The sequence below is a fragment of the Crocodylus porosus genome, unplaced genomic scaffold (assembly GCF_001723895.1).
Source record: "Crocodylus porosus isolate Cpor-Errol unplaced genomic scaffold, CroPor_comp1, whole genome shotgun sequence".
Lineage (NCBI taxonomy): Eukaryota > Metazoa > Chordata > Crocodylia > Crocodylidae > Crocodylus > Crocodylus porosus.
In genome coordinates this window covers 14,257,402-14,280,405 of record NW_017728931.1, presented here as the reverse complement: position 1 = coordinate 14,280,405, position 23,004 = coordinate 14,257,402, and the positions used below count along the sequence as shown (strand labels likewise).

Here is a 23,004-nt window from a genome sequence, read left to right as displayed (position 1 = left end):
TGACCCCAGCTGACTTCCTGCCCTTTGGGCAGGGGGCTGGACTCGATGATCTTCCGAGGTCCCTTCCAGCCCTAATGTCTATGAAATCTATGAAATTTCTCATGGAACTGCAATATCATTTTCTAACCAGTTTTAGTCAAAGTTAAATCGCGTCTAGTCCGATTATTATGTGCATTGTAGATGTAACTGCAGGCTCCAGTCAGATATTGTGCTAGGTTCTATACACACATGCACTTCACTTTCTGATCTAGGGAGTTTGCAGTCAGATTTCTCTGAGAAGATTGTCTATCCCGAACTTGGTTCCTTCCAACCTTACCTCTTGTTCTTGCTTACGTTGTTATAATAATATACTGAAGTAGGGCAGACCATAATTTCATTCTAGTTGTCACTAGAATTAGCTAATAGAATTCAGTATTTTTCAGTTAAGAGAAAGTTCTTTCTTTTTCTTTTAATTCACCTGTTCAAAATTAATATATTTAGTTAAAATGTAAATTCCTCTCAATAAGACTGATCATGTACCAAGGGGTGGAAGAACCAGTGCCTGACATCACTCTGGCAGATAAATCTCTGAGTATCTTTGACAGCTTTTATTACTTGGGTTCTACAATCATCAGGAATCTTGACCTTCAGACTTAACAAACAGAATCGGAAAAGCAGCTGAGAATTTCAGGCTATTACAGAAACGTTCATGGAATAACAGCAGACTATCAGATAAGGTGAAGATGCAAATCTATTAAACTTGCATGGTGTCATCCCTGCTTTATGGTTTGGAAACATGGACTACATATGCTAGGTACATCAGGAGCCTGAACAGCTGTGGAAGATCCTGAAAATCGTGTGGGAAGACAAAATGGCAAACACAGAGGTGATAGACCATGCAGGACTGACACACTTAGAAAACCCTGTCCAGAACAGGAGGTTGTGATGGCTCTGCCATGTCATGAGAAGGGGAGGAGACCATATTCCCAAGAATATTTTGTACAGTGAGATTTGAGATGGCTCTAGGAAGCAGGGTTGGTCTGTATGGCTGTACTATGACCTGTGCAAATATTATACAAAGTCATTCAACATCAATATAGAAAGCTGGGAAGAATGCACAGAATCCCATCCAGTCTGTAGGGAACATCTGGCACTGAGTGCAGCTTAGCATGAAACAGATTTGATCCAGAGGATGAAAACAATGCAAGAAAGAAAGAAGCTGTAAATTTGGACTCCAAGTTGGACAACACATGGATCTGTAAAACTTGTAACAATCTGCGTCACTCTCAAATTGGGCTTGTCAGCCACAAACGGACTAATCAGGCACCTGACTAGAGTTCTTATATCTACACCGTGATCCAGAGGATCGACGGTTACCAATATATACATTTTGAAAAGTTTTAAAACAGGTTTCAGGGGGAAGAACCCCCATCTGGACTCCAGTCTAATAGTCCAGCATGTAAACAGTCCTCAGTGAGAAATGCTTGAGAACTTGGATTATTTTAGTAGACGCACAATTTGCTTTTGTTAGTCATGGGATTTTTTTAAAATTCTTAGTTCAATAAGGAATAGATCTGATTAAACATGAATTCTAAACACTTTTTTCATCACATTTCAGGAAATAATCCCCCAGTGAATTCTGATCTTTGCCATGTAAATAGGATTGAGTAGGCCTTAATCTTGCATTTCCATCCATGGGAGCAGACTCCTGCACATATAGGCAAATTACTGACTTCACTGGAACCTGTCCATGCTCCATCAACACATGAAGAGATTCAGCACTGAGCAAAACTGCAGGTTTGATGCCTTCAGTTGTAAGATATGCACAGCAGGAAAGATGCCCTTCCACAGATTGCTTCTGCAGCACAGGAAGCATGGCTTTTTCATCTGGGCTTCCCCATCCCTGGCCAGCCATCTTTTCCACCCCAGTACTCTCTTTTTTTGATATATGATCAGTATATTAGAAATGTATTAAAGTATTTATTATCCATTATTTTTAAATATATATACACACCTGTGGTACTGTAGAAATTCATTGTAAGCAACTTGATAGTTGGGTTCTCCCCTGAGAAATACCCTTTTGGTAGCAGTGAAAAATTTCACAACTGACAAGAGTAATTCCTACAGTAGTCTCTTATCTTTACTTCTTTTAAGCTAGAAACAGCTACATTGAATTGTGACTGGCTCTAGAGTGGAGGATGTCAGTAAATGAATGTGTGCTACTGAGACCAACAGGCAAAGGGAGTTTTTGCCAAGGGAACTCTGCCAAACCCCTGTTCTATAGAAACATGCCCAGGGCTTTTTAATTCTAGCATTGTGTAGATAGCTGTTTTTTTTTTAAGTTCCTTGTAAGATACATTGCACCATCCACCATTGCCTTATCCCTTTTTCATATTTTGGGATCAGAATTTGAAAAGTTCTGTGTGGTGCTTTCAAGTGGAATCTCAGATGGGCAGAAACTGCCTTATGGAAGCAATGCTTCAACCTTGTCCTGAGGTGTTGCAATTAGAACGGTAGTCTCCTGTATTTACTTTGTGAAGCTCTAGTCAGACAAAGAGGATAAGTCATCCCAACATGTTGCCTGGAACGCACAGTCGTATGTTTCTCTGATATACAGAATGAATCGGTAGCAATTGATCTGTCTTGTATATCTTGAAGGAAAGGCAATAGTCCTCATTGAAGTTGAGGGTTGCTTCCAGTTAACTTTTCAATGGGATCTGGAGTTTGCTCCATGTGAAACGATATACATCGTGACCAAAAGAGAAAGCTGAAGAAGTAAGATAATTGACTATGCTGAGTAAGAAAAACATTTCCCTGCACTTAAAATATCTTCTGGAATTGATGATAAATCCAATAGATAATAATTGATCCTTCTTGCATTACCACTCCACCTAGAAGTCCCTGTCCAGTTACCAGAACTCCATTGTGCTTGGTACTGTGCAGACATAAAAGAAAAAGGCAGCCCTTTCCCCAAGCATGCTATGGTTCAAGTTTAAACAAGAGAAAGCAGAGGGATATTGAATATTTGCTGGGCGATTGAAAAACAGGGCAGAGTAAATCACCTCCTCAAGGACATACAGGAAACCTGTGGAATTTAACTCCTATTTTTTAACTGCCAGCCCAGTGTTCGTTATAAAGGTAGGAAGTATGGTCTAATCCAGAGGTGCTCAACCCCTGGCCCGGGGGCCCAGTCTGGCCCCAGCACCTATGCATCTGGTTTGCTAGACATCTCACAGGTTCATAGGGAGTCCTGCGGGCTGTGGTCCTTGCATTAGATTAGGTTTACAGGGCAGACTTGAATACAATCCTGGCATGCGGGGCTGAGGGATGACTCTTAGGGCCCAATCCCAACATGTGGGACTGGGCAGAGGTGGTGTGGGACCCCCTGGGGCATGATCCTGGTATGCATGACCTGGTGGAGGTGGCACAGGGTATGATTTGGCCTGCGGATCAGCCCCATGGCCCTCATCTGGCCCACAGGGCCAAAAGGCTGAGCATCTCCGGTCTAATCTCATCGTTCAGAAGGAACTCTTTGTACATGAATGTAATTTTCACAGAAATAACCCAAATGCTTTAAAGAAATCATTTGGTGTGGAAAGACATTCATTTGATCTTGAGATGGTGCAATAAAGTCCACTCTGTTAAAGGGAGGAAGGCAAAAATGAGGTTTGGGGATTGTGCAGAGCTAAGCAGGGGCTCTGGGCACAGGACACCTTTACGCTAGCGTAACCAAAGAGTGGCCCTAACATGTGGCTGTATACTGGTTTAATTTACTAGAGTCTAATGTAAATTCCCAATGGAAAAACAATTGGAAGTAAATGTGCAGGTGTAGGTCTGCTTCTGCTTGGGGTAGCCGTTTGTTCAATGCAAACAGGCTATTGCTAGCTCTGCTGCCACCTCATAGCAAGCTGGTGTGATGGTGCCTACTGCAGCAGCTACCTGGAAAGAGCTAGTCATACCAAGCTGGTATTGAGGTATAACTGTATTAACACTTGTGCAGGCCTAGGATCCCTTTTGCTGTTTATTTTAGTTAACTTTGTACTGTCAAATGAAATTTGCTATTTTAAAATCTTTTGCCTCATGAGCCAGAACTTTCCATTTTTATTTTGTTTCCAAGTGTTTGGTGTTCTCGGTCTTTCTTCCAGGATATAAACATCCCCGGCCTGGCAGGCCCTTGTAAATACAGCCAGGGAATATGCACATGCACAAAACTAGTCTTGTGTAAGCAATCTAGACATGAGTGGCTGCTACCTGCAGGGCATCTTCAGGAAGATGAGGAGCTGTTCCTAAGAAAAGAGCAGTGCATCTAGGGCAACTTTGGAGAGACCTTCTCTTTTCCACTTTTATTCCTGCTCTCAAGATCTTGTGTGTCAAGGGGGAAACCGATAATGGCAGCTTCCATTTGAAAAGCTTTTAAGCCAGACTTTCTCTGTCTCTCCCTTGGCCCAAATGAAGAATGCAGTTAGACATGACACTATTGAAGGGCATAGACAAGACCCTCATGTGAGAAACTTAAAATGCTGTGGGCTTTATGCTTGTGATTTAATCAACTGAAGCAAATTTGTTTAACTGTAAAGGTAAGAGGGCAGGTAATGAACTTTGGCATTAAATTGAATCATGGACTGGGAAGGCATTTCAGAGGTCTAGATATCCTTGAGGCATCCACCTGCCCTCTCTGAGGTGATCTCAAGTTTACATAGACTACCATAGACCAGGGGTTGTCAACTGGGGGGTACTCATACTCTAGAGGGTACTTGGGAAGGCCCTAGGGGGTATGCATGGGCAGGCAGGGATGGAGCACTGCCACCCACCACCCCATGCCACCGTCTCCCAGGAGCAGGACCAGGGCAGGGCGAGGGCAGCGGTGCCCCCCTGCAGGCCGCATAGGCACTGCCCGGCTGATCGGACATGGGGTGGGGGGAGCTTCCACGTGGCCACTGCTGCTGCCATCCACCACCCTGTGCCACCGCTGTGCGTCTGGCTGCCTGCCCCCCGCCCCACGCTCTGTATCTGCCGCCTGCTCCCTCCTCCCCCCCACTCTGTATCAGGCCGTGTATCACCCCCAACTCTGTGTCTGGCTGTCAGGGCTACATTTATTAGAAAAGGTTGAAAAGCCCTGCCATAGACAGTTAGTTGTATAACCTGTTCTTAATCTCCAAAGATGAGGATTACTCAGTGCCCTTTGGTCCCCTTTTCAGTGCTTAACAATCCTTATAGTGCATTTTATAACCCACAGTTCTCGTGTTGAATACTTGCCCACTTACTTACTGTCCTGTTCACAGTGGACGTAGAGAAAAATTGATCAACATTTTCTTTAGGGCAGCCTTTTATATCCGTGAAGACTAGCCATGTTTCTTTCCTGTCTTGTTTATAAGCTAAACCCATTTTTTCAACTTTTTATTGTACTTATTTCCCTTCTTCTCAACTCCTGACATGCATTAAAACAGGATAAAAAGATATTAAATATTTCCTAAAATTAGTTTTTCATATTAATAATTGATGTAATTAGTATATAATGGCTTGCAAGTAGCATAAAGTACCAAGTGGCAGAAATAAGTTGTTTAAGTTAATGTATTACATTTTGAGTCAACTGTTCAGAAAAGTTGTTTGGTGGCTGCCGATTTTGGCTACCTCTGATTAAAACAAATGTTTAGTTAACACTGCTGTTCAATTCCGTGTATATGTGGTGTGTCTTCTGAGCACCATGCTAACCAATGCCAAAAGCAGCTATACTGTTCAGTTTACATGAATCCTAGATTATTTTTTTTTTAGATTAGTAGTAGTTGAAAGTTGGACCAGGTATCATTCATAGGTTAATTGTCCATGTATGTGCAACAAGGTTTTCAGTGACCCATCAGGCATTTGTGACCTCCATACAGGAAAAGCTGCAGGAGGCTATGTTCTTTGATGATTAGTGTGGTTAAGGTTAAGTTAGGAGATGTGGCATTTATTCTCATTCTAATGCTTTGTCATCTTGAACAATTAATATTTTTCTCTGTGTCTTAGCATTTTCCATCTTTTAAATGAGGCTTGAAACCCACTTTTCCAAAATTCTTCTTGGCCTTTGCATGAAAGTACAAGTGAATTCATTTTAAAGGATGAAAGCTCTGCTCTGGCTCCTCTAACTTACAGACTTACTAACATTTTATCAATTTTAAGTGTTGAACTTAAATTTTTAATGTGTAATTTACATTCGAGACCACTGTCTCTTAGACAGTAATTTCATTAGTGCATGCATTTCTCCCTCTTATAACTTTTTTAAAACAGGTATGTTTCTTTGAAAATCACAATGTTTTGGAAGTAATTTCTCTCATTTCATATTCACTGTTGATCGGATCTTTAGTCCAGATTCTTCAAGCTGGAAAACATAATTACTATAAAGTGAAGATGCACAGAGTGACCTAATCATAAATGTCAGCAAAAAACAAAGGCATTTAAATCAGTCAGAGGCTTATTTTAGTTTCCAAAGCTCTTCAGGATGATGGGAACAAAATGTTTCCATCTGGAATGGAGAGGTTTTTTCCCCAAATACATAAAATACAAAACATTGCAGGACAGTCTCCTGCTAAGCAAGTTTCATTCTGTTCAGATACAATCCTGCAAAACTACTTAGGCACAATTTCACTGACTTTGGACCTCATGGTTGCACTGTTGAAATTCATCTCTCTGCAAAGGACCAACACATGGATAATCCACCAGTTGTGTCTTTCAGGCTTGAATGGAGCATTTCATTGGCTTTGTGCTGATTGTAGCAAAGGTTACATTTTCTCCTGTCAGTCATTAGGAGTGTTAACTAAGTAAAATTGGTGGATTTGAATCAAAATGGGTAGTTCTCAATAAGCAGTCTCATTATGAATAGATGCCATTCTGAACCCTCCTTATCACTTTGCCCCTTTTTCTCACTTTTTAAAGCATCTTCCTATCTCCCGTTTCCCCCCTGGTGCATGGAGAGTTACTTTTGTGCTCTCTTGAAGGCACAAAGCTGCAAAATGACACTGAAATCTTTCATGTGTTTCACTTGTGCAGCTTGCTGAATGCACAGAGCACAGTGAGGTAGAGTGGGACAGAAAAATAATGTTGATGCTCTTTGCATCCAGACAATTACATTGGTCTGCCGAGTTCAGCATCCTAAACATACATCTAGCCTTGACTGGATGGGCATGGCTGTGGTGATAAAAATTAAGGGAGAAAAATAGGCAGGAGATACTAAATCTCTGTGTCTTGTGTCGAAATAAATCTTTTATTAACTGGAGTAGCTAAAGAGGCATAATATTAGAGACTATGGCTAGTACACGTGTTAATCTGCTCTTTCATGAAACTAGGAGTTATGACTGAAATAAACCTAGTAGTGACAGTATGTATGTGCATTTTCCCAGCCGCTATCAAGGTCCTTTACAACAGAGTAGACAGATATAAAGTACTGAAGTACTAGATTGTTATTGGACGCAGTGACTGAGTTAGTTAAGTTTGAACTGTAATGAATTGAAATCTAAGTATATAACATATGTAACATTCACCATAATTATTTATTTCCTGAATGTAATTAGTATAATGAGCCCTGTACAAACATGAAGCACACAGTCCCTGGCCCAAGCAGCTTACAATGTACTTTGGATATGGACAAAACAGTTCAGAGAGTATAATATATGAGGTGATGGAACAGGCTTGAAGAGGTGATGAAAATAATTTTCATTCCTTTAGCTTTTGGTGCTCTGATCTGTCTCTTTTAGGTCCAATTTTAAGCTTTTGGCTGTAAATGGGAAGCTCTATGCCGTTGGTGGTCAATCCCTTTCCAACGTGGAATGTTACAACCCAGAGTATGACTGGTGGAATTTCGTGGCCTCTATGCCAAACCCTCTTGCAGAATTCTCAGCTTGTGAGTGCAAAGGCAAGATCTACATCATTGGAGGATACACTTCACGAGGTAGGCCATACTGTTTTTAAAACCACAATCAGTTTCCTCACTAATAAACAGGGACCTATGGAATTGCAATTCCGTGATTTTTGTGGAAACTGCAATTTTGGACAGTCCCCATGATAAAGCACAGGGTCCATGCTTTTAGTAGGCTCCCTGAAAAAAACCAAACCACTCACTGAAAATAAAATGCTGGCTCGCTCTGGGGAGCCAACAGTCCTTATGGCTGCTGTGGCCAGGCCACAGCCTGCCAGGGGGAAAGGAGGGAGAGGGGCTGCCAGCATAACAAGACTCTTGCTGCCCTTGGCCCTCACTGCTGTGAGGGTTGTCTGTCATATGGCCCCGCCTCCTGCAGCAAATCAGGTAAGAGTGGAGCCACATGATGGGCAGCCCTCGTGACCAATCAGCAGCCGGGGTGGAGCTATGTGATGGACAGCCTTCATAGCCAATCTGCAGTAAAGGGCACAGCCACTGGGCTTCCTTGGCCAATTGTGGGGGACACTATACTTTGCCCTTAAAAATGGCTGCCTGGCTTGTAGTCTGCCTGTGAAATCAGCTGGTGGCCCCCTCGACTTAAACTCCTCTAATAAAGTTTCATTCTTCTTCCAGGTGGAGTGGAAAGTTTTGTAAGAAAAAATTAAAAATGTCTGAAGGCAAATCACTTGGGTAGCAAAAAATTGACAGCCAGAATTTAAAATCAGTTTTCTGACTTTTAAAGATTAGTCACTTTTAAAGAGTCCAGCTTTGGGTATCACAATTATGCTTGTCTAACTGTACTTTTTAAAATAAAATATTTCCATATCGCTGTACCGACACTTGAATTTAGGGCTTGTTTGTTTTTCTGTAATCACTGATGTCCCCATATCTTTAATTACAACAAAGAGTATAATCCAGTAATTCTCCTTTTTAGATGCTGACAATTGCAGGAGAAACACAGGTCTCAGATAAAAACATTGGTTTCCTTTTTTTAATATATTCTCTTGGTGGTTTAAGATTGCAAATAGTTACTGATTTATCATCTAAGTACATTTTGATTCATCTTTTAACTGTAACAAGCCACCATTTCCCCTGTTCTTTCAAGGAAATAAAAACAATTTTCTTTTCATGTGATACAGTTAACTAAAAACTCAGTTTTTGTCCTCCCTGCCCCAACTGCCCAGCCTTGGATTGCCATCCTGTGTCTTGTAATGTCATACGCAGTGCTGCATTTAGGACGTCAGCATTTAGGATTGATGGGTGAGGGACAGATACATTTACTACCTATTCTATTGGAACTGTGCTGGAAAACATGGACATTCAGCATTTCTCATTGTCCGCATAAGGGTTTTCGGTAGTGCCTTTTGCTGTAGTGTTCTAGTACTTCACTAGTAAATTAAATCTATTTGGAAAGGCCTCTAATGGATTTAATGGTGGGTTTTTTTTTCACTCTTTCTCCTGTTCCCTGCAAACAAAGAGGTTGCTTATCTCAGAGGAATGTGGGTGGGTATTTTTATCACATGACAATAGGGTAGATTTGCATCTTGCAGAGTAACTAAATCAGAGATGTATAATAAGCTTTTGTGAGCCCAAGCTCACTTCATCAGGTGCTGTGAAAGGGCATGCCCAGAGCAGTGTATAAAAAGAAGAGCGATTTTGAATTTAAAGACAGGAATGGAGGTGGTGGCGGTGGGAGGGCATGGCAGTGTGGGCAGAGCCAAACAAGCAAGCAATAAACTTTCACCTTTCTTTTTATGTTATTTCATTTATGGTGTAAATATTTGTCTAAGAAAAGGGTCTTGTGTCATCTAAGGAAAGGCTGTGGAAGTGTATTCTGTAGTCTCAAATGAGTGACCAGGGACAACTCTGGCTCTAATATGTGTTGTGTTAGGTTTTCTAGCTATGCTATTCCAAACGAGAGCATCTGTCTTAATAGGGCATGAATGAAGATGCAGTCACTGATGCCAAATCTGTTGATGGCCTGGTTGATCTGTGGAATAACCTGCTGACCTTGGATAGTGGCACCCAAGTCTCCCACCACTGTGGTGGCACAGACCCCCTTGGTACACAGGGGAATGGAGTCAGCTTCAGATGGAGGGTAAGCAGCTGGAGTTTAGGTGGCTCTCCAACTATACTGAAGCTGACCAATTAAAGCATAGATCTCTTGTAAAGGACTATGGTACGGCAGTAGCAGCAGCAAAGCAGCTGTTCTTCTCCACTGCCATTTCATTTGTACAGTGTCATCTAGCAGAACTGTTCCAAGTGGTGAATGGACTGGGTAATCCAGTTTGTCTCTGCCCAGAAATTGAGTCCAGTTCCAGAATTTGCCACCTATTTTGTAGACAGAATCATAGACTCGTAGAAAAGGAGGAATGGAAGGGACCTCTGGAGATCATCTAGTCCAACCCCTGCCAGAGGCCAGATCATCCTTATCCAAACCATCCTAAGCAAATGCTTGTCTAACCTACTACTAAAACCACATCTATGTTCCTGTGACACAACCACAAAACATAGCACCGTAACCTGCCACAGGTAAAGCAGGAGGACAGTCATGGCTGACATCTTGCTGCTATGACAGTTTTTAAAATCTGCTTGAGAGAGCTGAGGAAGAGGGCCATGGCCCCCGCTATATAGGAAGGCAAAACCCCCACAGTCCATGCCAATATGACCATGGTGAAATTCCTTTTTGGTACTAAATATGGAAATTGGTCAGACCCTGTACAGATGGGCAAGACTCTTTAACCAGGAACCTCCAGGTTTTAGTCTCAGCAAGAGCATTGGCATACCCCAGTCAAAATCCCCAGCGTTGGCTATGGCTAACACCCACTGCTTTTGAGGAAGGCCAGAAAAAATCTGACATGAGGTAAAAAATAAAAAATCTGACCTAGGAACAGGAGAGGAAAATATTCTTTCTGAGGAACTGGCATACACAGAGCATAGGCATAACTACTCTTAAATAATCTCTCAGTAGTGCTCTTAAATAATCTCCCAGTAGTGCACATCCAATCTCTTTTTGAACACTCCAGTGATGCAAAACCCACAGCTTCCCTAGGCAGTCTGTTCCACTGCCTTACTGCTTTAGCAATGAAGACATTCTTCCTGATATCCAATCTAAATCTCCTTTGCTGAGACTTCAAGCCATTGGTCTGTATCCTGCTCTCTACATCTAGAGAGGAAAGGCAGCCCTTCATGGTAGTCCTTCACATATTTGAAGACTGCTATCTTGTCCACTCTTAAGCAATTGCAAGTTGAAGATGCCTATTTCCTTTGACCTCTCATATAGTTTACCTTCTAAGCCCTTGATCATTCTTGTTGCCTGCCTCTGTACCTTCTTTCTCTTCTCCATGTTCTTTTTAAAATGAGGAGTCCCAGACTGTACACAGTACTGTGAATGAGTCATAAACAGTGCCAAGTAAGAAGGCACTATCACCTTCAGTGTTTTACACCTAATGCTTCTATTGATGGAACCCAAGACCTCTTTCACTTTCCGTGTGGTCGCATCACACTGCAAGCTCATATTAAGTCTGTGATGCACCAAGACTCCCAGATCCTTCTCTGTAGTACTGCCATCCAGCCAATTAACACCCATTTTATATTTGTGTTTTTGACGATTTTTCCTGAGGTGTAACACTTTGTATTTGTATTGAACTTCAGCCTGTTAGTTCCAGCCCAGCTTTTCATTCTGTCAGGATCCTTCTGAATTGTGCTGCTGTCCTTCAACAGGTTTGCAGTCCTTCCCAGTTTCATATCAGTAGCATATTTTCTCAAGAAACTTTTAATTTCAGAATCCAAATCATTAATAAACTTTTGCTGAACAGCACTGGGCCTAGAACAAACCTTTATAGGACTCCACTCAAAACCTTCTGCTATTCTGACATGGATCCATTTATAATTACCCTTTGTGGCTATTGAGACAACAGTTTTCTTATCATCTTGTTTTGTCTAGCCCACATTTCTCCAACTTTTTAATGAGAAGGTCTTGTGAGACTTTGTCAAAAGCCTTTCTGAAGTCCAGATACATTGTATGCATGGCGTTCCCTTCAACCATCCAACTAGCTATCAAAGAAGGAGGTAGTTGTTAGTTAGCTGTTCATGGTCAGCCTTTGCTTCCCCAGATGCAGGGAGATGAACTTCCTTATAATATACTTCAGTAACTTCCCAGGTATTGAGATGAGGCTAACTGGTCAGTAGTTCCCCAGGTCCTTCTTTTTGCCTTTTATGAAGAGGAGCACTATATTGGCCCCATTTCCAGTCTTCTTGTACCTTGCCTATCTCCCCTGACTTCAGAAATATTATTGCCAAGGCTCTGAGATCTTCTTTGCCATTTTTTTACAGTGCCCTGGAATAAAGATGATCAGGCCCTTCTGACTTGATTCATTCAGACCCATCAAAAGCTCTCTGACTGGTCCTTTTATATCTCCCTGTATCTGGCATGGCTTGGGAACCACCAGTTTTGCTGCAGAGTCAGAATCTGATGAAGCTCAGCCTTGTCCTGTTTATATGGATCAGTTTAAATTGCTATCACCCACCACTGTGGAAGATATGCTAGAGGGTTGAGCGCAACCACTTGTGAACTAGACCAGTGCCTGTCCTGACTTGTAAACGGCAGGTGGGGGAGACCTGGGGCCACTACTGTCAGGGGTTGTCAATACTTCCTTTTGGGAGGCCAGTGTACCAGACAAACTCAATTGACTGTCCCCTTCTCAAGAAGTAACCACTTGATGTTGATCCCCCATCCAGTTATCTCCTTGTATCCAATCTGCCCTTTTTGTGGAAGATCATTTAACAGGTAGCCACCCAACAGGTTCAGGCACATTTGTTTCTGCACCTCTGTCAATCTGGCTTTCATCCTGGATATAGCACAGATACTGCATTTGTAGCTTTGGTTGATGATTGTTGCCTGGAAATCAACAAGAAAAGCTGTGTCCTGCTGATCTTACTTGATCTTTCAGTGGTCTTTCATACAGTTGCCCGCAAAGTGCTAATACAATATTTACACAATTTTGTGACGATTCATTAGACCACTCTAAATTGGCTCCACTCTTTCTTAGCAGGGAGGTGCCAGAGGCTGATGCTGGGCAGAAGCTTGGCAGCCTCTTAGGACCTCTTCTGTGTGGTCTCCCAGGGCTCCATCTTGTTGCCTCTCCTGCTCAATGTGTATATGAGGTCATTGAATGAGGTCATGTGGAGATTTGCAGTGAGATACCATCAGTATACTGATGATACCCAGCTCTACTTCTCTTTTGACTCTGTCCATGCAGTCTCAGTCCTTTCCCAGTTCCTGGCTGTAGTTGGGGACTGGATGCAAGTAAATTAAAACTGAATCCAGATGAGAGAGGTGATAATGGTGGGCAGACCACTTGACTTGGGTGGTCCTGGAACACCTATCATTGATGGGATTAAGCCTCCCCTTGTTACTCAGGTTTGCAGCCTTGGGGTGCTGCTGGATCCTCTGCTGCATGTGGGTTTTCAGGTGGTAGCCATTGCTAGGAGCACCTTTTACCAACTCCACATGGTGAGGAGGTCATTATCATCCATGCCTTTATAACCTAAAGGCTGGACTACTGCAGTGCACTTTGTGCACCCTGCCTTTGAAAACTGTCCAGAAACTGGCAACCACCTACAAGTCCCATCAATATGCAGAGTCCTCTCAGTGAGGTCATTTTCAGCAGCAGGTCCTCAGCTCTGGAACTTCTTGCTTTTTGAGGCCTAGCAGAGCCTGAGACTGGACATCTTTTGGAAACTCTGCAAGATCTTTCTATTTGGGCATGCATTTAGCAGCCAAACTAGGTCAAGACATTGTCTAGTGGATCTCAGCTTTGTTTATAGTTCATAGTTTGTAGGGTTGGAAGGGACCTGAGCAGATCATCAAGTCCAACCCCCTGCCATGGCAGGAAAGAGTACTGGGGTCAAATGACCCCAGCAAGGTGTTTTTCAAGCCTTGCTTAAAGACCCCCAAGGTAGGAGCCAGCACCACTTCCCTTGGAAGTTGGTTCTGAATCCTAGCCGCCCTGAGAGTGAAGTAGCGCCTCCTAATGTCTAATCTGAATCTACCCTCTGCCAGCTTGTGACCATTATTTCTAGTCACTCCTGGTAGTGCTCGGGGGAACAGGGACTCCCCCCAGTGCCTGCTGGTCCCCTCTGACTAGTTTTTAACAGGCCACTAGATCCCCCCTGAGCCTTCTCTTATGGATGCTGAACAGGTTCAGGTCCTGTAGCCTCTCCTCGTAGGGCCTGCCCTGCTGCCCCCTGATCATGTGAGTGGCCCTCCTCTGGGCCCTCTCCATGTTGTCCACATCCCTCCTGAAGTGCAGCGCCCAGAACTGGACGCAGTACTCCAGCTGCAGCCTGACCAGTGTCACATAGATGGGGAGGATCACCTTCTTGGACCTGCTTGAGATGCATCTGTGGATGCATGACAAGGTATGCTTGGCCTTCCTGACCGCATCTCCATGCTGTCGGCCCATGTTCATCTTGGAGTCAATGATGACTCCAAGATCCTTTTCTGCCTCTGCACTGACGAGAAGGGAGTTCTCCAGCCTGTAGCTATGCTGCTGGTTCTTCCTCCCCAGGTGCATCACCTTGCACTTGTCAGTGTTGACTCATCCTATTGTCATCCACCCACCCCTGTAACCTGTGTAGGTCCAATTGCAACCTATTCCTTCGTGCCCACATCTCCCCACATCTTAGTGTCATCAGCAAATTTGAACAGGGTGCTTTTTACCCCCTCGTCCAAGTCACTGATAAAGATGTTGAACAGTGCGGGCCTGAGAACTGAGCCCTGGGGGACCCCACTGCCCACATCCCTCCAGGTCAAAGGTTTTGCTTAGTGTTGGTACAAGTTTTGCTTAGTGTTGGTACTTTGTTTTATTTATACTAGTTGCCCTTTTAGGTTTTTTAGTTACTCTTACTGTAAGCTGTCCTGAGCCTCTGTTGGGAAGATGTTGCTGCAGATAAATCACACAAATATAAGTAACAGATGAGTTCTGACCTCTTGGTAAAGGGGAGATAGCAAAGGTTGATGTCCGTGGCTTTGAAGTGTAAGTAGATTGGGAAGGGATGGAGCATAGGAATGACTAGCTCAGGTGGCCAGTCACATTAGATTGATGGGTAGCTATATTCTACGGAGTTAGAAGAATCATGTGGTTTTCTGTTGTCACATAACAAGGAAGTTTCCCTGCAAGCTTGTATACTTGTATTGCATTTTAGCTATTTGGAGCTAAATACCTGTAAAATGGTGCCATTTTATTGTAGCTGACAACCTAAATGTTCTGTGGTAGGAGAATACAGGCAGCCCACAGCTCTGGTAGGTGTTCTGGGAACTTGAAGGATCTGATCCTGTGCAGTATGGGAATTCCCACCCAGGATCTGGCCCCTCAAGCCCCTGGAGGTTCCTGCCTGGCTTTGCCTACTTAAAGACATATCCCATGGAATCTCAGGTGCTCCTCTTTGTAAGCACAGAAAGCCCATATGGGTCTAGGCACAGGACCAAGGGAATCCTCAGTGCTTCACACAGAGGCACAGGAACCACAAGTGGGTGTGGGACCTGGCACAGGGTGCTGAGAATTCCCCAGATCCCATGCCACTTTGCGGCGCCTTGTCAGGACCCACACCGATACATGCTTTGCATATAGGCATGGGTTGGTGCAGGCCCTGGTGTGGAGCTCCAGGGACTCCCTTTCATGAGAGGATTGGGCATGAACCCTTCTATGTCAAATTCTTTTATGCACCTACATCAGAGATTTGAGAATAAGGAGCCCCTGAATCCCAGCCACGAGGACTTAGTTTGCTAAGTCACAGTACTTCGTTTAAGGAATCAATGTTAAGTGGAGGCCAACATTAGAAGAGACTTACTTTATTGCCAAGTTATTAAAAGACAATATTGCAGGCAAAGTAAAATTGACATTAAAGTAAATTTGTGTCTTTCAGTAGAAAATTGGTCCCTTTGCTGTTATGCACTGTGTGGGGGAGAACAACCTTGTTGTTGGTCTGAAAGAGATGACATGAAAATGGAGGCACATTTTGTCTGCCCTGGCCTACAACATGGTGGCTGTTGTGTAAGGAACAAAAATATAGGAACCTATTCTGGGTAGTCACCAGGGATCCAGGTTTTCTGTTTCACATGGAAAAATGGGGAAAAAACTGTGGAATTTCCCTTTTAAGCAAGAAAAACGCAGCTTTTTCATGTTAATGGAATTCCAGCCTGTAAGGGGTTGGGGGAGCAGGAGGAGGATGCTCAGGAAGAGGGTGCCATGTGTATGCTCAGAAATGCACGTGGCCACCAGGCAGCTTGGAGAGCAGCTCCTGCAGGCAAGTTGGAAGGGAGGGAATTGAGGCCCCCATAGGGAGGGAGGGAGTTGAGCTGGGGCTGCTTCCTAGTCCAGGTGGTATTTGGGGCTTGGAGCTATATGCAGTTGCAAGGCCCTAGTGGGGAGCAGGACAGAGCCGTAGGTGGCTCATTGGGTGGCAGGGGCTGAGGCTGGCTTCCCGCTGCTGTGTGCCCTCCCAAGGGGACAAGGGGAGACAGGTGCTCCCCAGGTCTGTGTGTGGGGTTGGTGAGGGGACAGGGGTGGACTGCCCAATGCAGGCTTAGGCTCCCTGCCCTGCTGCCCTCCTCCCTCCAGGGTTTCTGCAGCCCAGCGGGTGGGACTTGGCATGGCAAGGCAAAGTGGGGCTGGATGGGGAAGCACTTTGCTACTGCAAGTCCTGTACCACTCTGGTAAAGCACCCCTTACCTGCCTGGCAGCAGCGAGGGGCACAACCCTGCACTGATGCCCCTGCTGCTGCAGGGTGCCACAGGGCTTTTAGCAGCAAGGAGTTTCCCTGCCCAATCCCATTCTGCCCTGTTGTGTCCGGTCCTGTCTGCTGGGCTGTGGAGGCCCTTGCGGGGAGGGCAGTAGGGTAGGGAGCCTGAGCCCAGAGTGGACCACCCCCACTTCACCTCCCCTGGGCTCCAGTCCAGCCATGCTGCCAGTAGGGGAAAGGGAACTGGGACACACGCTCTGCTTGCCACAGCAGCTGTTGCCTCCCATGTGCAGCAGCTGGGGCACAGATGCTGCTGTGGGGGGCAGGAGGCTGCAGACCCAGGTCTCTGGCCCTGTAGTCCTGTGCCTTCTCTGGCAGGTCTGGGGAGAGGGCTGTGAGTGGGGAGTGAGGGGCATCCTGGTAAGCAAAGGGAGCAGGGGGAGCTCTGATTTTCCATAATGAAAAATCCAAATTCAAACACCAAAATTTATAGGTACTTCAAATTTATTGTATTATAGTGATTGAGGCATTGGTAGGCTTTGAAATTGCTTTCAAATTGTAAATGTATCAATAAAAAATTGTGTTCAATTGATACACACATGTAGCGGTGTTTCATTTTAATCATGGATTTGGGGTTTTTTAATCAGAGAATTTGCAATTTTTAAGCAGAAAAAAACAAGATCCCTGGTAATCGGTACCTGAAGAGCTTGAAGTGTAAACTAATGGGAGTCCTCAGCTGAGTCTGGGCATGAGTACTGGCCAGAGGTTATTATCTGTATAAAGAAAGAGAGTGACAACTTGGGCTACAAGAAAAAATTCTGATTTTAGTTTTAAGTGTGTTAGGAAAGTACAGGTTGGAATCAGAGCCAGAGATACAAGCAAATAGTATCTTTCACCTCTTCCCTTTTTCTTGAATTTTCCTTCCCTGGTAAGTTTTCCGCGTCATTCAGTCTGTGCTTAAGCCCATTTGTGTTTAGGGCAACATTTCACTTAGGCATGTGCTAAAGTGTTGTGCTGAATAAGGATGCTTTCCTGAAGCAGAGCTTAAATGCTATTTTTATGATTGCTCTGAGGCAGTCTACTGCCTCAACTCTCAAAATTGGCAAGTAGAATTATTGACATTTCGTTGTCAGCCTCATTCCGGTTAATGCTGATGCTGAATAGACTTTATGCAAGCTGACCATGAAAGAGACAGAAATGAGCTTGTGTTTGCTGTTTTGCTAGCTGTCTGTAGAATAAAACAGGTGTTGTGATGGTATGTAATACTTTGTATTGTAATGCTTCTTCTTCAGAAATCTTAGAGAAGTCATGAATACTTGACATGTTTCATTTTTGGATCTGTATACAAGGGGAAATATGCAATTTTTGGAGGAAGATGTAAAATTTTGCTTCTTTCAATGCTTCAGAAGAGAACAAAGAACTTCTGAGGGGGCCCTTTTAACAAGAGCAAGTGGAAGAGCTCAGTTTTCCACTTACAAATTATAATGTCTCATATGGGTGTAGACAGCCTCCTCCATATTCTACACTTTCATTTGTAAAACCAGATTAGTTTTCCTATGTATATATTCCAGAAGTCCCACCTCGGGAAGGAAAATGTCTGAGTTTCTATGTTCACATGTTCTGTGGAAATAAAAGAACTGGAGCTCAAAATAGTACTTGTGGTCTAAATCACAATGGACCTTCATTTCTGAAGAGGTCTCTCAAATTATAGTGCCCCTCTTGTTTTCTGAGAAAATTATTGCTCTGAATCCTTACGGGAAAAGCATTGTTGGGAATTTTGACAAAGGGTGATGTGTTCTGTATTGTCTGGAATTATGCACACACACGACATCCGATCTGCTATTTCATACAGTGTTGTCAAGAGGGGAGAGGAGGGGTTGTTCATTTTTCTATATGTGACATTCAAATTAGAGAATTATGAGCTCTAGCTAGTACCAAGCATAGCACAAGCTAACACAGCAGTGGCAACTTTCTCTTGTGTCGCACTGCTAATTCTTTTCAGTCTTGGCGTACTAAAAGCACCTATTGCTGTCTAGGCCTGTGCCCCCTATTGACCAGGGAGGGCATGTCTAAATCAAAGGATTAATATTTATAATTAGAGTGAAGCCCTTAGTCAGTACTGCAGCCTTTTCTGGGAAAGGGGTGGCTTTGAACAGAATTATTTTTTCCGTTGGCCCAAGCTGACTGGTTCTGGGCTCTCTAGAACCAGCTAGAGGCCCAGCTTGGTTTGATGGTTAAATAATTTACCTGCACAGAAAGTTATAAACACATCTGGTTATTATTATTAAACATTAACAATTACAACATTATGTACAGATATTTACACAGAGATGGGGAACGAAAGGGGAACAAACTGATGAGAGAGGGTGATACTTTATCAGATGTGTTGTCAGAGCAGTTAGGATCTCTGTCAGAGTAGTCCCCTCCAGGCAACCAAAGTGACAATTCAGGCTCTCCCACTCCCACACAGTTACTAACTCTCTTACTGCCACAAAATCTAGACATGTCTACAACAAGTGCTGACAGGACAAAAAGAAACAAAAATATGAACACCACAAACATCCAAACACCAAGACTAACTGGTGTACACACATACATATGAACCAAACAAGGGCCACTCACAAATCCAGAAACAAAAGCTTAAAACAAAAAAGAGCCTCCTTGCTTGGTTTAGAGAACTTTTTCGCTCAATCTTTCCTCAGTCGCACATCAACACAATTCCCACAGAACCAGCACCAAGCATTTCACAAAAAATCCCCAAATCCCCCCAGAGCACTGGTCCAGTTCCCTTTTGAGCTTGATCAGTCACCCCACTCACTCTAGAGTTCTTTCACACTTATCATCAATCATCTTGTCAGTCATTCAGTCGATACATTATTTTTGTATCAGCCCATCAGCATGCATGTCACCTCACACAGGGTGAAAAACACCTTTTCCCACCAAACACTCACTTCTGGCATGCTCACTACATTCTCACTTCAGTGAGCATGTATGTAGTCAGCAGGCTGAGAACTTAAAACTTATTACACCCTTGAAGACTGAAAAGTTCATCCCTTCTCAAAGATTCTTAAGTTCAAACAACTGCACATGCTTCATCACTCAAATTCAACTGTGTATGTGTAACTAACAACAACAAGCCATAATGAAAACCAAAGTTCACCCCATATAACTTTGTCTGTTTTTACAGTACCATCTCCTGCTTCAGCCCTGGACACATTCTGAGTAGAGATGGTCCATATTTTGGTGTACCTTATCTATCAAAGTTTTATTAAAAGTCCAAGCTGAAGTCATCAAGCACTTCATCACTGTGACGTGAACTCAGATATCAGTCTAGGTCTCTGAAAATTAATTTATTAACAAATTGATATGCTACCTATTCTATATTACTGTAAAAAGGTCTTGGTACAGAACAGTTATGGTGTCATCTACACCATAAATTAGAGTTGTGTTATAACTAGGTTCAAGTGTAACTGTATTATGACCAGATGTCTTGACTCAGTTATAATTGAAGCGTAGGAAAAACCTCAGTTTCTCAACCTTGCCTTAGTTGCCCTATTCCTGGTTGAAACTCTGTGTTCCTGGTTCTTAAAGGGTTTTGACAAGACGTGTAATTCAGTCACTATGAGGAATTGAAAATTTGCCTTTAGGTTGTTCACATCACTTGTTGAAACGTAACATGTTTTTTGAATTTTATCACTTAAAAATTTGATTTGCGGAGTGAACTGTAATGTGCTAAGGTTACAGTTGGGTAATAAATTATCACCTGACAACTATTAATGAAACGCACTGTTTTTATAATTTGATTCATCTGTGGTCACTGGCAGAGACCTGAAAACTGCTCCACTTCCCCCTTCATAAGTATAAACTATTAGTTAAGTATCAGTCAGTGACCAAAATTAAAAACATGAGCTAACAAGTAGGAAGTATTCAGCTAAAACCCCTGTGGCTTGACCATTTGGATCATGCAGTCAGAATGCCAGAAGAGGTTTAATCTTTTCCTCTACACAAGAAGACGCAGATCAGGTATATCACTTAAATATCACTTAAAAGTGTGTCACACTAAATGAATAGCACTACCTTATTTACTGGAATCTAAGATGTCCCCCTAATTAGATTCTGTATATGGTAAAATGTATACATTTGTTACAATTTTACAGGAGTAGAATCTAAGCATCAAATCATCTTTTGGAGTTGTTTGATCCCAGTAATCTTTCCTGCCATAGCAGGGGGTCAGACTAGATGATCTACTCAGGTCCCTTCTGACCCTAGAAACTATGAAATAGTTGTCTTGAATTCAACCCCTCCTCCCCCGCTGTACTGTTTTAGCAGGGAAAGCAGTGGCTAGGGGATTAGACACCAGCCCTTCCCTCCCACCCCCCAACCCTTGCCACTTCATATGCAGATCTAAGATGAGAGACTTTCTGCCTCTGGATACATTTTGATTTTTTTTAAATGCCTGTCCTTTCTTTCAGATAGGAATATGAACATTCTGCAGTACTGTCCCATCTCGGACTCCTGGACCAACTTTGAACTGTGCGAAGTCCATGTTCGCAAACAACAGATGCTCTCTGTTGAGGAAACCATATACTTGGTAGGAGGTTGTATTCATGAATTGGGACCAAATCAAAAATCCAGCCAAAGCGAAGACATGTTAACGGTGCAGTCTTACAACATTGCCACCAGAGAATGGCTCTGCCTCAAGGAGAACACATCAAAATCAGGTCTTAACTTGACTTGTACTCTCCATAATGATGGGATCTACATCATGAGCAGAGACATTACTTTCTCCACAAGCTTGGAGCACCGGGTTTTTCTTAAGTATAATATATTTACAGACAGTTGGGAGTCACTTAGACGCTTTCCAGCCTTTGGGCAAAATATGTTGATCTGCTCTATGTATTTGCCCAGTGTGATAGACGTGTAATTACATCAAGATTGTGTCAGTTTTTCGGGGGGAGGGGTTTGACTCTGTAACCATTTGTGGAACAACTATTGCTCTAAATCATTACCATTTACAAATGAAACATGGTTGCATAGCTTGGGCGTAAAATACTGGTTCTATTTAGTGCAAAAGCCAGGACTAATGGAAAGGCTTACAAGGATTTGCAGGATTTCAGTTTAAAAGAATTTTAAAATGTAAAGAGTTTGACATTGTTTGGCATCTAAACACACAGATTCATAGATCTAGGGTCAGGAGGGACCTTGTAGGTTTTCTAGTCCAAACCCCTACCGTGGGCAGGAGAGAACTGGGCTCAAATGACCCCAGCCAGGTAAACATCAAGCCTCCTCTTAACTCCCAGTATAGGAGCCATCACCACTTCCCTTGGAAGTTGGTTCCAGATCCTAGCCACCCTGACTGTGAAGTAGTGCCTTCTAATGTCTAGTCTAAACCTACTCTCTAGCAACTTATGGCGGTTATTCCTTGTTACTCTGGGAGGCACGCTCCTCATAGGTTCTGCCCTGCTGTCACCGGATCATGCGAGTGGCGCTCCTCTGGACCCTCTCAATGCTGTCCACATCCCTCCTGAAGTGCGGCACCCAGAACTGGACACAGTACTCCAGCTGCAGCCTGACCAGTGTCACATAGAGGGGGAGGATCACCTCCTTGGCCCTGCTTGTGATGCATCTGTGGATGCATGACAAGGTACGGTTAGCCCTACTGACAGTGTTCTTGCATTGTCGTCCCGTGTTCATCTTAGAGTCAGTAACGACTCCAAGACCTCTTTCTGCCACCTTGCTTTCGAGAAGGGAGTTCCCCAGCCTATAGGTATGTTGCTGGTTCCTACTGCCGGGCTGCAGCACCCTGCACTTGTCAGTATTGAGTCCCATCCTATTTTCATTTGCCCACCTCTGTAACCTCTCCAGGTCCTGCTGTAATCTGTTCTTCCCTTCTAGCGTGCCCACCTCACCCCAAATCGTGGTGTCGTCTGCAAATTTAAACAGGCTGCTCTTCACCCTGTGGTCCAACTCGCTAATAAATTGAACAGTGTGGGCCCAAAGACTGAGCCCTGGGGGACCCCACTGCCCACTTCCCTCCAGGTCGAAAATGACCTGTCCACCACCACTCTCTGAGTGTGACCCCTCAGCCAATTTGCAACTCATCTGACTGTGTAGGCATCAATGTCACAGTTACCTAGTTTTTTAATAAGAATGGGGGGGGAAACAGTGTCAAAGGCCTTCCTGGAGTCCCGAAAGACTACATCTACCGTGACATCTGTGTCCAGTGATTTTGTGACCTGATTGTAGAAGGCAATCAGGTTGGTCTCACAGGTTGCCCTTGAGCACCATCCCTGCTGCTGACCCATCACAGATGTGCTCCTTGATAATCTTCTCAAAGAGCTTCCCCAGGATTGAAGTAAGACTAATGGGCCTAGAGTTGCCCTGGTCCA

General features: G+C 43.6%; 1 protein-coding gene across 1 annotated transcript in view; it reads left to right on the top strand.

The window, feature by feature from the left end:
- The window catches only part of KLHL42 (kelch like family member 42), a 23,829-nt gene extending 2,285 nt beyond the window's left edge, over nucleotides 1-21,544 (top strand). Inside the window, exons 2-3 of the mRNA XM_019544248.1 lie at nucleotides 7,710-7,903; nucleotides 21,088-21,544. Of these exons, the coding sequence (XP_019399793.1) occupies nucleotides 7,710-7,903; nucleotides 21,088-21,539 (646 nt within the window). The 3' untranslated portion in view covers nucleotides 21,540-21,544. The remainder of the gene's footprint in view (nucleotides 1-7,709; nucleotides 7,904-21,087) is intronic.
- The last annotated feature ends 1,460 nt before the right edge of the window (nucleotides 21,545-23,004 follow it).